Source organism: Leucoraja erinacea, chromosome 10, assembly GCF_028641065.1.
Source record: "Leucoraja erinacea ecotype New England chromosome 10, Leri_hhj_1, whole genome shotgun sequence".
Taxonomy (NCBI): Eukaryota; Metazoa; Chordata; class Chondrichthyes; order Rajiformes; family Rajidae; genus Leucoraja; species Leucoraja erinaceus.
Genome location: NC_073386.1, coordinates 13,551,013 through 13,567,219, shown reverse-complemented (window position 1 = coordinate 13,567,219; position 16,207 = coordinate 13,551,013). Strand labels below are relative to the sequence as shown.

At 39.2% G+C, this 16,207-nt stretch overlaps 1 protein-coding gene across 1 annotated transcript in view; it reads right to left on the bottom strand.

The window, feature by feature from the left end:
• The window catches only part of szt2 (SZT2 subunit of KICSTOR complex), a 174,926-nt gene that overhangs the window by 17,287 nt on the left and 141,432 nt on the right, over positions 1 to 16,207 (bottom strand). The window contains 5 exon segments of the mRNA XM_055641515.1: positions 374 to 439; positions 2,784 to 2,858; positions 4,884 to 4,967; positions 7,506 to 7,581; positions 10,313 to 10,515. Of these exon segments, the coding sequence (XP_055497490.1) occupies positions 374 to 439; positions 2,784 to 2,858; positions 4,884 to 4,967; positions 7,506 to 7,581; positions 10,313 to 10,515 (504 nt within the window).

The window sequence follows — 16,207 nt, the reverse complement described above, 5'->3', positions numbered from 1 at the left end:
GTACCGTTTCTAGAAGGGGCATCAATCCTAGTTATTGCTTTTCTCCTTGCATGAAGACAGCAATTTTAGTTTGCATATGAAATCTGAGCAAACGAACAACATGCATTTGCAGTGGGAAGAAAACAGTGGGGAAGGATTCTCCCCATTTTCCAGTCATCAAATCCCAGTAATTGCTGAACAGTGCAACACAAAATGATCATCTACGAATTGGAAAAAGAGCACAATGTCAGTACAACCTGAACCACTGTACATGCCTTTACAATGACTGACAGTCAGAGTCCGAAGAGAATGAGCAAGACTAGCAGAAGGAAAGTCAGTGTGCAATAGGGAAAGATAGAGTTTATGAGAGAGGCCTCGGGAGCTTGGGACATACCGCTGACTCTGAGACCGAACTCACTTCGGCAAGGCACTTGACGCGAGCTTTGGACACTAGAGAGCCCTAATGGGAGACAGGAATGGAGATGGATATGGCACTCAACATAGACATACATGCAGTTTCTATTCTAGGTACAGTACATTTAAGAGAGGCATTGCCATCGGCCAGGATTAATCATAAAACTTAACAACACCCCATGCGGTCCATCAAACATGTTATTCAGATCTTAAACTCATCATAACCCAAATCACATTTTTCAAATACCAAAGCCTTAAGACATTGGAAAGGATAAATTATATCTTTTGCAAAAATCCATTCTTCCATGTATACAATGAAGACATGCTTAACTTTGTAAACTGCTACTTCATCTAGCACCAAATTCACTGCCTATGCAACAGTATGACATCCACTGGCTTAATAAACTGCCCAATCTCAGGTTATCTGCGTGCACTGTGTGCATCACATAAATATGCTCCTGATACCGTTCTGTAGTTGAAATTAAATCCCCAACACATTGATCTATGAAGCAATCTCAGTTGTCCTAGAAATACAGATCCAGGAACAAAATAACCAAAGCAAATGTTCAGTATAATTTTGATAATTTACTGTATTGTAAGCTCCACTAACCTATAACTACAGCTGCCTTTATACATTGGGGTGTCTCCTTCAGAAACTTTGCCTCATTTTGACAAGATCCAGACTATAGCAATCTATCGTTCCCAGCTTTAATCAGTGTCATTATCCATGTTCTTTAAGAAGTTCTTCGTAATAGGCAAGCAGTGGCAGGTTCCTCATATTTATACAATAGTACGCCAAATAGGAATGATATTAGTGCCTGAAATTCTTTATTCTTCAATGTTTCAAGAGCTTGCAAGATATTAAATTATATTAAATTTCCTCTCGATTCCAAAATATTCAAAAATTAGATCGTTAAATCAGAGATAAATCACTGCAACTTTTAGAAGAAGCTGATGAGGTTTCACTACAAGCGAAGTTACTCAACCGTTGATTATCAAGTATGTCCTTCTGCTACTTCTCACGTACAAATCATTTACTCCAAGGAGATGAAAGTGATCCCAGTAAATACTCGCAATGAAAGCAAATTTGGTTCCCTAACTATGACCGGAAAGTAAATACTCATTGATTGTGATACTCTGTCACACACACACACACACACAAGCACACACGCACACAACTGAGATAAAGTTCAAACCTTGTAAAATTCCCAACATTTTCTACATTTTGGCCTCTTGGGATTGGGAAGAAATTGCTCTGTTTGTATTTTTCATTATAGATTTATTCTCTCAGATTTTGCTTACAACGCTAAATCCAAATCTGTCTATCAAAAGACATCAGAATCTATGATTAAATGTTCCCTAACTATTAAGTGGCAATGCCTCAATCAAATGCCTTAAGCAACTGAACATATAGACTACGAAGAGATTACAAATTAATTACAAACATACAGACGGGTAACTATTTTTACTTAAAAACATGCAGGTATAATTTTAAACAAATTTCTTACTACAAAACAAACAATACAAATCATTCAGAAAAATCAAACCTACACAACATTTTCTCAACAGATGGTGAGATATAGATAAAATGGCCAGGGTAGAACCAAGTCATTTTACAGGTTCAGCAACACATATATTAAAAACATCTGTCAACTATTTACTTTGAGTGCTTTTAAAGCATTCAAAAGATATCAAAAGGATTGTGGAACAATAGTTTCCTATACAACATCTTTGACTTGGATGCAAATTTATGTCAGAAGCAATAAATTGCTATATTTTAAACAGATCCATTACTATAGTAAGAAAGGAACAAAGACCTGATGGCTCGTTAAACTTTCCTTTCATACCAGTGGCTCAATGGTAGCAGCACTTTCTTGAATTAAACTATGCGAATGCTTACTTATTTTTAATGTTTCTCACCAAGGTAATTCCGAACCCAAGAAAGTGCTAGAAGCAGGTCAACAGTGACCAAGTTGAATAGATTGAATGATCAGTTAATGTTCCCATAAGATGGTTCCAATAAGCTGCACTACTTAAGGAAGAGGGCCAAACAGCCTCTCAACTCCATGCTGCCATTCAGTTAAATCAGGGCTGATCCCAGGTCTTGTCAGTTTGCTGCCTGATCCACATATATGATCAGATTTAATTTAGCTAAGCATCATTAATAATTTTTAAGCAAGCATCGTCTGGTTAAGATGCCGTTTGAAAACGAAGCAAAAGCCTTTTATATTTTGTCTGAAATATATATATATTTTTTTAAACATCCATCGGTTAAGAGCTATGCTGTGTAGCCTTGATTTCTTTTTAAGCTTCATTAATTTAGGTTAGCTTAATCTTACTTTAAAATGTAGCATGACCACAAGGTGAAATATATCTTCAATTTCAGTTACCTGGGAATTGACAGTTTGTCCCATTGGAATCCGGGAGCATTCAAGGGCATATTGTTTCACACAGAAGTAACAACCCTGGAAATCAGAAAGAGTAAAAACTAATTTTCTTTTTTCTTTTTAGAGAATAAAGATTTGAATGCATTGTATTCACAGGTCTTGTAACAAAACTGGCCACTAGGCATAATTTGCAATAGTGACAGAAGTGGAATGCAATCCCCAAAACCATCATGGAACATTCAATTCTATTTCTGCAAGTCTCTAACACTCAAATATGTTTGATTTGCTGTACAATGATTTAGATGGTAGGAACTAAAGTGAGCCAGGTGGACTTTGACGTTCAGTAATACAGGCAGTTTTATTTCAATGAAAATTTGACTAAACCATCCAAGCTGTGCAGATTGCAAGAGGAGACCCAAGTTCTATAGAATATACAAGGAGACACAAGGGTGATAAATTCATCCTTGCTTATTAGTGCAAATAAAATGCTTGGGAGTATCAGCTACCATCTGCACTTATTTTTCAATATCCAGTTCTATTAAAGGACTGAATGTCTCGAGACGGGTACGGCAGTGGCCAATGCACTTGCATTTTTACAATAGTGAAGGAAGGTGAATGCAATTCCCGAAATCATGCACTCCATTTGCAAGTCTTTAAAAACTCAATAGATACAATTGTACAAATATTCTAGCTACTTCAATAATTCAACTCTCCAGTAAATGGTACTGAATTCTAAATAAAGAAGGGCACTGTTGCCATCTAGTGTTGTAAGTCAATTGCATTGTTACGTGCTGACTGCACTGTCCAATGCAAGCCAACGCAGAAATATGTGATTCACATGAAACTTGACGGATATATCTATTACAAGTGCACCCCTTGAATTATCGGTGTTTTGCAAGCCCTCCTGGAGAACTTAAAGCCATTATGATTCTCAAAGTAGATTAACAGAATGTACTCTGCTGAAATTCAACAAATACGTCAACATGATGGGAATGTCAACCACTTCTAACTAATGATTACATCTGCTATAACTTCCGGTGGAAGACACTGTAGATTTGCTTGACAATTATTATTGCTTGGAGGATTGTTGCAGTAGGAAGTCAGAATACAATTACGTTAACATCACTGCTATGCAGGGAACCCATTATTTTATCTTTTAACACAGTGACTGAATATTGCCTGTGGGATCAGAATTTCTAGTACTGTATCGAGTACTATGATCTGAGAATGCCACAGCATTACATGAATTACTTCACTGAGATCCAAGAGCTTTGCAGCAATAGCAAGATCCCAACTAGATCCTGGCTGATATGTGGGTCTTCCATTGCACTCCCTGCCAGAAGGGATAGAGTTAGCTGCAGGCATTTTGAGATGGAAAAGACACATTGAAATGCAGTTCACAGCACCATGCCTTTCAACAGTCTGGTTCATTGTAAACCATAGGTAAAGAAATGGATTGAATTATTGGCTTGGATAAGCGTTTGTGGCAGGTGGAAAAGATAAAAGCTTCAATCTTCCTGATGCCAATATGGAGGAAGTTTTCATTCATTCAAGTCTGGATGGCTGAAAAGCAATCAACAGTATGATCATAGTCTGTGACATTTAACTTTTACGATGGCTCTGAAATAAGAAATCTCTGTGCAACTGGAGAAGAATTTCTGATCAACTCTCTTTATGGCCTTTTCAACTCTATTAAAACGTAAACCAATTCAAATGTGAAAGTGCAAAGTATGATTGAGGATAAAGAAAAGCCATTATTGTACAAACACAAACAAAACTACATTGACAATTTTTTGATAAACAACTTAAATGAGTCACTTGGAGGGAAAATCTACCCGCTGATTCCCATGTGTGAAGAAATATGATAAACTATCGCAGATTGATCCATTTTATCTGCAGTCTACATATCCAGGTCGACACCCACTCATGAGTTATGTGTCAAACATCATTCACTGGATCATTCTGACTGTTCTCATTCATAGTGCTCGATTTTTTTTTATGTAGAGGAAGAATAAATTTGATTAATTTACAAAATTAAAAGGTGGTTAATTTGTCACATGAAGGATGTCTGATACCTTTGCAGGGACAGTGTGTTGTCCTTACCTGAAAAGCAAGTTCCATGAGCACTATTCCACCTGGAAGAGCTCTTTGAAGATGATAGGTTATTACACTGGAGCCATCCATGCTCTGTAAAAGGTTTCAACACATAAATCGTAATTCAGTGGCTGCAAATATTACAATCTTTTACAGCATGCCTAGGGCGTAATGCTGGGCGAGAACTGCTTTGTACAGTATCAGCTTAACAAAGGCAAGGCAGAGTGAACATCACACAGAGATTTTGCAGCAACAAACCCATGAACCCCCACAAAAGAAATGCTTCCTTTTCCAATTGTGGGATTAAATAGCTCACCTATGTCAGTAAGCCACAACTGGATAAAACTCAAATCTATCTGAGAACTCGGGTAATTCAGGGATACAACAAACAACGAGGAGACGGTGAAGCACAATTTGCACAGTAATCCATGAGGCCAACTTCAGCTTTACTATAGTGGTTATTGTAAGTGGCTTAACTCTTGCTTTTGTATCCATGCTGAAATGTCGTGTGCTTCTGTGAGAGCGCAATTCAAAAATTAAAGACCAATACAGCAAACTCAAACAATTTCAAATATATTTAAAAATCGAAGCATGACTTGATTTTTTGAACAGAGTGCAAATATATATATATATTTTTTTCATTGGCAGGCAACATAATAGATGAGATAATATTTGTATTGATTATGGCCTTGCGTTAGGGATATGAAGTGACATAATATAAGGAAATATTTGAACTAAAATCTACACCGTTTTCGAGTGTCTAAAAACATTATCTTGGTCCCCATTTGGCTAAGAGCAGCACAGTTTCATAGTTGCTAGAGCTGCCTCACAGTGCCAGAGACCAGGGTTCAATCCTGGCCTTGGATGCTGTTTGTGCAGAATTTACAATTTTCTCCGTGTCCACACGTGCTCCGGTTTTCTCCCATATCCCAAAATGTGAGAGTTTGTAGGTTAAATTGACTTTTATAAAATTGCCCCAAATGTGTAGGGAGTGGATGAGCAAGTAGGACACCATAAAACATGTGTGAATGGGTGATTGATAGTTGACATTGACCTTTGCGCCAACTAGTCTGTTTCCATGTGTATCTCTAAATTAAACTAAACAAAACATGCAGTTGCCCCTTAGATTTTCAACAATGCTTTCATGAACTAGTACTGCTACATCCATCTAAGAAAGACGAAACTGGTGAAAATGGCATCGTTGAACATGGAGAGGCGAAAAGGGATCCCAGTTGTACAGATTTGGTGACATTAACACTTGTGCCAAGCTCTTTTTGCTGCTCACTAGAAATAGTGCTAAATGTTGCCATACCGACTGAATGCATGCATATTGCATATGTGGCAGCACAATGATCGATACTAGACCCAATCCAAATATTCAGATTAGTTTACTTTCATATACAGTTTATGCGATGAAATTCCTTGTTCGCTCAGAGTACACTGTATACAGGGAATGATAGATTACAACGAATACAAAACCGCAGAATGGTGCAAACATATTAGTGCAAACTGACGTAGGACAACAGAAAAAAATTGCAATAATGGAATAACCAAATAAATGGTGTTAAGAACATGTGGCTGCACCTCATGTAAGAAGTGAGTTATTTCGGAGTACAAGGGCAAGACACTGTCCAGGTGGTCATGCTCCTGTATCCTTTCCCAGAAGGTAGAAGAGAGAAAAGGACGCTGACCATAAACCATAATCCTTCACTAATCCTCCATTTTCTTCTCTGTACATTCTCATTAGCACTCCTCACTTAATATACATTGACCCATGCACTAATGTCAATGGACAATTAAATCTCAGGCCACAGGTTTTTGGGATATGGGCGGAAACCGGAGAAAAACCATGTCAACGCGACCCAGAATGTCACTAGCAGTGCTATTCCTGCAATGTAGGCTAACCAGATTCCCATGTGGCAAATAGCTTAGTTTTGTAGGTGTTGCATTGTTGGCATGGGATTTGGATAGCAACATTTTTTTTGTGCCAAAGCCACGCAAGTGTGCTTTCCCTGGTGGCTCAATAGCAAGTGTACACAATATATCACTGGCAGCCGATTACTTCTCTGGCATGGTCCAGACAGTAATGGGGTCCAAAATCAACCAGCATCATTCATTTTAATTATGCTATGAATGTGATCAACAATGAAGCTTGCACTTAAATATCTTCCTGTTTCATGACCTGCAGTGAGGCTTGGCAATGCAAAAGTCACTTATTATGCCATTTCATTATTTTTAAGTGCTCTGCATATTTTATTTTTGCTTCAATGGAAGTATTCTCTCCAGTCGGTCTAAAAGGACAGTGGGAGGATAGCATGCTGTGTTCCTCGGCTGTCAAGTCTTAACAATGATACAGAAAAGTCATGGGTCATAAAATTGCAATTTAAGCAGCAGAAAAATGACAATCAGTAATATTAATGAATGCACATGTTACCAACTCATATGTTATTTCTCTGTTACATTATGAAATATGCTAACCTGCTTCGAATGAAAATGTAGACATGCGTTTATTAATAAAATAGATGACAGTCAGTGACTCTATGCAATTCATCTCTAACACCACAATTATCATTGCAGGACTTCACAGATAGTGACTTACAAACTATTCTCTGAACATTGTCCCCTGCTCACCTTTGGACTATCATCACTTTTCTGCTTGTGAATAGAAGTTACAGATCTCGAATCCACTTGCCGCGTTCGCCCCAAACTGTAAAAAAATAAATATGGGATTAGCATTAAAATATGATCAATGGACTCCGTGCTGGATTGCAATAGGCAGAATATCTAAACAGGGACAGTGCGAAATAGTGTTAGAAAAGAGAATTGGCTGAAACATTGGCTTTGGGATTGAGATGGAATGCTGGAATAATGTTGGAATAATGTCGGCAAATGTGGAGTATCTTCCATTACTACACAACAATATGTGCAAACAGGGAACAAAATTGTAGCAGAAGAGGAGAGTCAGTTTCAGCACTTGGGCTTGTCACCACAGTGAGGGAAATGTACCATGACCATCACAGAGGGAAGTGAATGCTACAATACGAGAATAACTGGGTACCAAATCAGGTAACTGCGTCTTCAGTGCACCATTTACAAAATATATTTTAGTTATTTGCCTAGCCTTCTCTAATGACATCTTCCAAATTTACAACCATTGCCACCAAAAAAGGACAAAGGCACCAGGGTTCAGGAACACCACCGCTTGCAGTTTCCTCTTCAAATCATATAACAGCCTGACTTGGAAATGTATCAGAGAATCAATCTGAAGAAGGGTCTCAACCCGAAACACCAAACATTCCATCTCTCCAGAGACGCTGCCTGTCCTGCTGAGTTACTCAAGCATTTTGTGTCTACCTTGGATCTGCAGCTATTTCCTACACTATCAGAGAACCAGGTCAAAATTCATAAACTCCTTCCCGAACAACATTGTTCGGGAGGAGTTTATGATAGTCCAAAGGTAACCATGGAGTGCCTTCATGAGAACCTCAATAGTTTAACATGACTCACTTCCATCTTCACAGGGCTAATTAGGAATGGGGAATAAATGTTAGATATCCCAGCAAATGGGCCCCTGTATTGAGTTTACTTTATTGTCAAGTGTATCGAGGTACAGTGAAACGGTTTTGTTGTGTGCTAACCAGTCAGCAGAAAAACAATACATGATTATAATCGAGTCATTTACAGTGTATGGATACATGATAAAGGACTAATGTTTAGTGCAAGATAAAGCCAGTAAAGTCCGATCAAAGATAGTCTGAGGGTCACCAATGAGGCAGATAGTGGTGCAGGACTGCTCTCTAGTTGTGGTAGGATGATTCAGTTGTCTGATAACAGTGTCTGGAAACACATCCTGGTGGATGCTGCATCCTGTAAAATGAACTGAGCAATGGGGCCTAAGAAATCAAAATCAATTTGATCATTAGGGAGACACACTATTTTAAGCAAATGACTGACTAAAACAGGGCAAACTCCATTATTACTCGGTAGATTAGAATGAACGCTTCCAATTTTTTTTTAAAGAATTGAAATTAGAAAAAAAAAAAATCCAATAAACCAAGTCCAGCAAAATTCCCTTTCTTTTTTGGTGGATGCTATTTCTATTGAAAAATCCGGAGAGCAGTATAGAAATCCTGCCCTATCATTAAATAATGTTTATATATTAAAAGACGTGAAACCTGTATTACACACACATATAATATTTTGCAACAGATGGTGCATAGTTGCAATACACAATAATGGCTGTAGCAATTTGGAAATTAATTGCTGTAAACATTCTTTTGTCATGGCGTTGCAACTCAAACTCTTGCTCGAGTTACAAATGAGATTTATAAACCAACGGTGATTAATTCATACCAGCCTTGGAAGTCTAATGGTGCCCTAGTTATTATTTCTCCTTGGACCAAAGTAGTTTGAGAAAAGAATGCGTGAAAAATCATATTTTGTTTTAAACACAGCAGCTGTGATCTGAAATGATGGAAGCAGTGGGCTGATGGAAACAGAATCAGGCAGTGCCTTCAAAAAGGAATTGGTTAGGCACTTGAAGGAGAATAAGTTGCAGCATTACAGGGAAAGAATGATGAGGTTCTTCAAGGAGGACTTGACACACAGACTGTTGAGTTAAATGGCCTTCTGAGTCAAAACAATTTTATTTTGAATATAAATGGGCTGAAAATAGTTTTAAAAGCAGAAACTATCTAATACGTTCCCCTTCTTATCCTTTCTACCATTTGGTTTAACATTCCACCTGATGCATTTTGTTTACGTTCCATGTGTTGTGGAAATGTTAAAACAAAGGATGGAACAACCGATAGAAAATGGCTTTCTTTCAGTTTGTACTGAGGCTATTTACAATTTCATTTACCCAACATTTAAACTACATGGATTATTTCGGTGCAATGCACTGTTTACTCATTTCTACATGATATAAGGATGAATGGAGTATTGATTAAATCATTTCACAGTATTAGGTCAGTGTGCTGCGAGAAATCACATATATTCACATCTATTTAGAGGCTATATTAAAAAGATACATCAGTTTTAGTTAAATCTAGAGTTTAGTGGAAACATGCCCTTTGGCCCAGCGAGTCCACGCCGACTATCGATCACCTGTACATTAGTTCCATGTTGTCGTACTTTCGCATTCTACATACACCAGAGGCAATTTACAGAAGCCAATTAACCTACAAACCTTTGGAATATGGGAGGAAACCAGAGCATCCGGGGAAAATCCAAGCGGTAACCAGGAGAACTTACAAACTCCGCACAGACAGCTCTCGTGGTCAGGATCGAACCCTGGTCTCTGGTGCCATGAGGCAACAGCACTAAATGGGTCATATCAAGTCTGCAGTAACTGCACTGTTTCAGTTACATAAATTGAACACAGAAACCTCTTGGTTTACAATTGTGGCAGTTTGTATTAAATTGCTATCTTTCTTACTTTCGTCGTCGGTGAGGGTGGGCGGACCTGTACCAGGATAAAGCCCATGCTCTGTAGATATTGAATATACTGTTGCATGAATGCATTGGAAATCTCGCCCAGCCACTGTTCCTCCTTCAGCTTAAAAGGCATTGTTTCTACAGAATCACAGCTATGGCTTCGGTCTCTCCCTGATGCTGTGGAGTCACTCGAACGATGACGCTTCTAGGGAAGGGCAATCAGATGAAGAATAGTAATCAGAAATTATGAAGACACAAAAATAATAATCCATCATTGCATTAAATTAGGCTTTAAGGAGACAAATAAACGTATGTACAATTCTTTCAAATCCTGGTATGTCAAAACCAATAAGACATTTTTGGTATGCTAGCCTTTATAAATCAGAGCATTGAGTATAGAAGCTGGGATGTAATGTTAAAATTGTACAAGGCATTGGTGAGACCAAATCTGGAGTATGGTGTACAATTTTGGTCGCCCAATTATAGGAAGGATGTCAACAAAATAGAGAGAGTACAGAGGAGATTTACTAGAATGTTGCCTGGGTTTCAACAACTAAGTTACAGAGATAGGTTGAATAAGTTAGGTCTTTATTCTCTGGAGCGCAGAAGGTTAAGGGGGGAGACTTGATAGAGGTCTTTAAAATGATGAGAGGGATAGACAGAGTTGATGTGGACAAGCTTTTCCCTTTGAGAATAGGGAAGATTCAAACAAGAGGACATGACTTCAGAATTAAGGTTGGTATCATTTAAAAATAAATTGGCTAGGCATATGGATGAGAAGGGAATGGAGGGTTATGGTATGAGTGCAGGCAGGTAGGACTAAGGGAGAAAAGTTGTTCGGCACGGACTTGTAGGGCCGAGATGGCCTGTTTCCATGCTGTAATTGTTATATGGTTATAAGACACTTTTGAAACCATGCTTGAATGAAGGGGAATTTTGCAGTTAGTTTGCGCATATTTGGGCCCAAAATTAATTAATTCATTTTTTTAAATGAGCAAATATTCTCTTTAGTGATATTGGTTCAAGCCTAAATATCGGCGAGGAAATATTAGAACCCTACTTTTTAATCCCCAAAATAATGTGATAGGAATTGTTTTACTGCCATCTAGATATTTGGTTAAATTGGAACATTTGTAAGGCATCGTAAAAGAAAATTCTAGGAGATTCAACTAGTATATTAAGAGTAAAAGGGAGGCTAGAGAAAGAATAGGTTCCCTTAAAAATCTGCATCGTTGTGTTTGTGTAGATCCACAAGAAATAGAATAGAATGCCTTCTATTGTCATTCAAACAGCTTGGATTGAACAAAATTGCATTTTCTACAGTCTTAACAATTACAAAAAAAACCAAGACCCACACTTAACACATAAACATCCATCACAGTGAATCTCCAACACCTCCTCACTGTGATGGAAGGCAAAAGTCTTATCTCTTCCCTTGTTCCTCTCCCGCGGTCCAGCAGTCCAACTGCAACGTTGAGGCAAACTACAGCTCCCGATGTTAAAGCCCCCGGCGGGCGATGGTAAGTCCCGCGGCCGTTAAGCCACGCCAGGCGATGTTAGGCCCCGCTCTGAGTCCTTTAAACCCCACGATTCCAGCGGGAGAAGTTGCCGTTGCAGGAGCTCCGAAAAGCGGTCTCCCACCAGGGAGGCGCGAGCTTCCGATGTTACCGTCCACCGGGCCTGGGGCCTGAGCCTCCGAAGCTCCGAAGTCGGGTTGCAGCCACGCGCCACCACAGCTCCTCCCGCTCCGAAGATGACCAGCTCCGCGAGGGCAGGTCCGCAGGCTCCGCGACTGGAGCCCTCAGGTTAGTTCCGGCCGGATGCTGTCACCGGCCCAACGACATTGGGGACCCGACAGGGAAAAAGTCGGGTCCCTGAACAGGGAAGAGATTTAAAACATTTTCCCCCACCCCCCACACATACACAGCTAAAAAAATAAAACTAGAATCAAACATACATTTAACGACACAAAAATAAAAAAATAAAAAGAGATAGACAGACTGCAGTCAAGCCGCTGCCATTAGGTGCCGCCACACCAGCAAATGGGGGAGTCATTAATTAATACCTCATCTGTGTTTACTGACAATATCACAGAAGCTAAGGGGCAAGAGAGATGATGTATGATCATATACGAATTACTAAAGAAGAGGTATTGGCGGTTTTAAAGTGTGATAAGTGGATAAATCCCTCAGGCCTGTCCAAATGCATCCTTTTAGAATTCATAGAAAATTAGGGAGGACATTGCAGAGATCCTTGAAGAGAAATTTGTATCATCTTTAAGCCTCAGGCAATGAGAATCCAGGGAGCTACAGGGCAGTGAGCCCGACATCATCAGTGGGATAGTTGGTGGAGGAGATTCTTCGGGACAGGGTCTACCAGCATTTGGATAGGCATGGACTAATTATGAACAGTCAGCATGACTTTGTGCTTGGGAACTCGAGTCCCACAAATCTTGAGAATTCTTTTTTGAAGAGGTCACCTGGAGAACTGATAAGGGCTGGGCAGTGGATGTTGTCTCTAAAGACTTTAGGAAGATCTTGACAAGGATTCTAAAACAAGAAGGTATTAGCATGAGGGGAGAGATATAACAAGAACCCCAGGGGCAACTTTTTCACTCGGAGAGTAATCTATGTCCGGAATGAGTAGCTAGGAGAAGCAGAATCAATTGTGACTTTTAAAAGTGTTTTGGACATTTATATCAATTGGAGGATATGGGCCAAATGGGGTGAGTCCAGTATGGCATGTTGGTCGGTTTCTATGCGGTACAGTCCCATGACTATTGCACCAGAAATACAGCACCACTGAAATGTGCATTACTTCATTCGTTCTGCACCGTATTGTTAACCTAGATTAAATGTCCAAGATTGGAGAACAGAGTTTGAATGCTTTTCAATGACCTTGTAATTCGGGGGCGAGTGCATGAACATTTATTCAAGGATTGACATTCAAAACATTGACCTGCACTAAACTGCATCCTCCCCTCTACCTACCAGTTTACTACTTCTTACAATCTTGTTCTAATTTAAAGCGCAATGTTTTGTATATACATGAAACCAATTTTCATAAATGCAAAATTGAAGAAATTTCAGCAATCACAATATACAGCAATCTAAAAAAATCACGTTCATATGACTTTTATGTTTTCCCACTTGGCAAAGAACTCTATGAAGCCACATTCACTTCAAGACAACATAACTTATTTTTTGCAATCTCTTGTTTGGCATTTTACCAAAAAATGTTTTGAAAATCCATTCTTGTGCCAAAACATGACATTCACAAATTGTTAAACGCTTTGGGATTCCCAAAAGTTCTAAAATGTTTTATACAAGTCGAAGTTCTTTATTTTGTTTGACAATGGTCTCTAAATCTCTCTAAAATATAGGGCCATAACAAATGGGAGCAGGAGAAAGCTATGCAACTTCACAAGCCTGCTTTGGTTTTTAAATAAGATAATGGTTGATCCAATCCCTGATCCCTATAGCATTTAACTCTGCTGTAATCCAGGATGCATGGTGAAGTAAATGCCCCAATCAACATTGGGCATATTGGGGCGACACGGTGGCACAGCGGTAGAGTTGCTGCCTTACAGTGTTTGCAGTGGCAGAGACCCGGGATCGATCCCGACTACTGGTGCTGTCTGTGCGGAGTTTGTACGTTCTCCCCGCGACTGCCGAGATCTTGTTTCCTCCCACACTTAAAGACGTACAGTTTTGTAGGTTAATTGGCTTGGTATGAATGTAAATTGTCCCCAGTGTGTGTAAGATAGTGTTAAGATAGTGTTAATGTGTGGGGATCTCTGGTCGTGCGGAGTCGGTGGGCCGAAGGGCCTGTTTCCGCACTGTATGGAGGGTTATCTCTAAACTAAACTGAACATCAATGATGCCGAAGTGGAAATGGTACAGAGCTTCATGTTCCTTGTCAATAATATTACCAATGACCTGTCGTGGACCAACCGCATTGATGCGACAGAGAAGGTGGCGAACCAACATCTCTACTTCCTGAGGAGACTGAGAAAATTCGGCATGTCACCAGCCGCTCTTACAAACATCTACAGATGCACCAGAGAAGGCATGTTGTTGGGTTGCATCACAGCATGGTTTGGGAACGGCTCTGCCCAGGACCGCCAGATATTGCTGAGGGTTACAGATGTAGCCCAGTCCATCACAAAGAATATACTTTGATTAACTACACTGCACGCTACCTCGGAAAAGCAGCCAATATAATCATGCCTTCTTCTCCCTGCTCCCATCAGCCAAAAGGTACAGAAGCTTGAAAGCACGCTTCTTCCCCTCTGTTAGCAGGCTTCAGAATCGTCCTTCCATTAGCAAGGGAAATGTGCAATTCACCTCCACCCCAATGAGGACATTGTACTTTGTCCATTGAACGGATGTGCAATAATGCTGAGAACTATATTCTGTATTCGGTAACTTCCCCTTTGCTCTATCTATTGTATTTGAATTTGACTTGATTGTATGGTGTACCTGGTATTTTTGGATGGCACACAAAACAAAGCTTTTCACAGTACCTCAATTCATGTGACAATAATACACCAAAACTTGCATTGTAGCCAGCATACCTGGTGGCTCAAGATTCACAACCTTCTAGGCAGAGAAATCCAGAGATTCATTAAAAATAAATTACTCTTCATCTCAACTTACATGATGAGCCTTATATCCTTATGATCCTGCCCTCGGTTTCCTAGATTCCCCCATTGGGTTAACATCCCAATAGAATCTGCCTTGTCAAGCTCCAACAGAATCTCTTGTGTTTTAGTGAGATAATCAAATACAATTGTTATGTTAGATCAGATTCAACTTTAAGTATCATTGTCAGTGTACAGTACAGAGACAATGAAATGCAGTTAAAGGTCAATAAGTCGATAACTAAACTTTCAGCAATTTTGCCCTGATTTTATAAATCCATTCTACCACAAACAAGCAAGAAAAACTCAGTTCCTGAATTATCGATGGCCCCATTTTGAACAGGATTACAAATTTACTATGTTATCTGGAAATTGCCTGCTTATAGAGATCCAACGAAAGATGAATCCCAACATGAAAACTTCCTATTTAGAATGTTTTATCTCACATGCAAGTATCACTAAGACAGAAACTCATTTTTGAAATTATATGCGTGTTTTTTCCTGATTGATCTGAGCATTTAAAAGGGAAAAAAAACGATTTCCAGTAAGCCACAGAAAATAGGCTCTATATTCAGTGAAGTGGAAAATACAGGCTTACGATTCAATTACTGTAACATGGTTATTTTATAAATTAAAACCAACAAGCCTGATCGGGAAAACTACACATCCTGTGGCCTAACATCAATGGCATCCATGAAGGAGTTAGCTTAACTCAAAGCAATAATTCAATGAAGGAAAAGACTTGAACAATTTAGTAAAGGACTGCCAGCCACAATAAATATTGTTTGCTTTGAGAATGCTATAAATAAAAAGGATAGAATATAGTTTACTTCAGCACCCACAAATCCTTTGATGAATCATACGGGGCAGAATCCACCAATTAACATCAAATCTGGAATTGGAAATGTAGTTGCTTAAATTGAGACTATAAAATGAGGACTGATAAGGGGGAGGAGGCAGATGGGAAGAGACGTACACTGATTTAAGTATAAGAGGGAACAGACTTTGGGGCTTTCGTGGTTTTTATCCAAATGCAAAAAAAAAAAATCCTTGTGGCTTGTTGTATTTGAAACAAATTGATGGTGTGCAGTAGAAATACGTTGAATATGATCAAAGTAACCTGTGATCACCACATATTATCTTCACACAGCTGATGAATCAGTGTACCATAACTAGCAAGAGCACAAGATGTATTCTAGGGAATCTTCAATTCCCTGCAACAAAAGCACCAACACTGACCAGGTGTTGGGTCCGC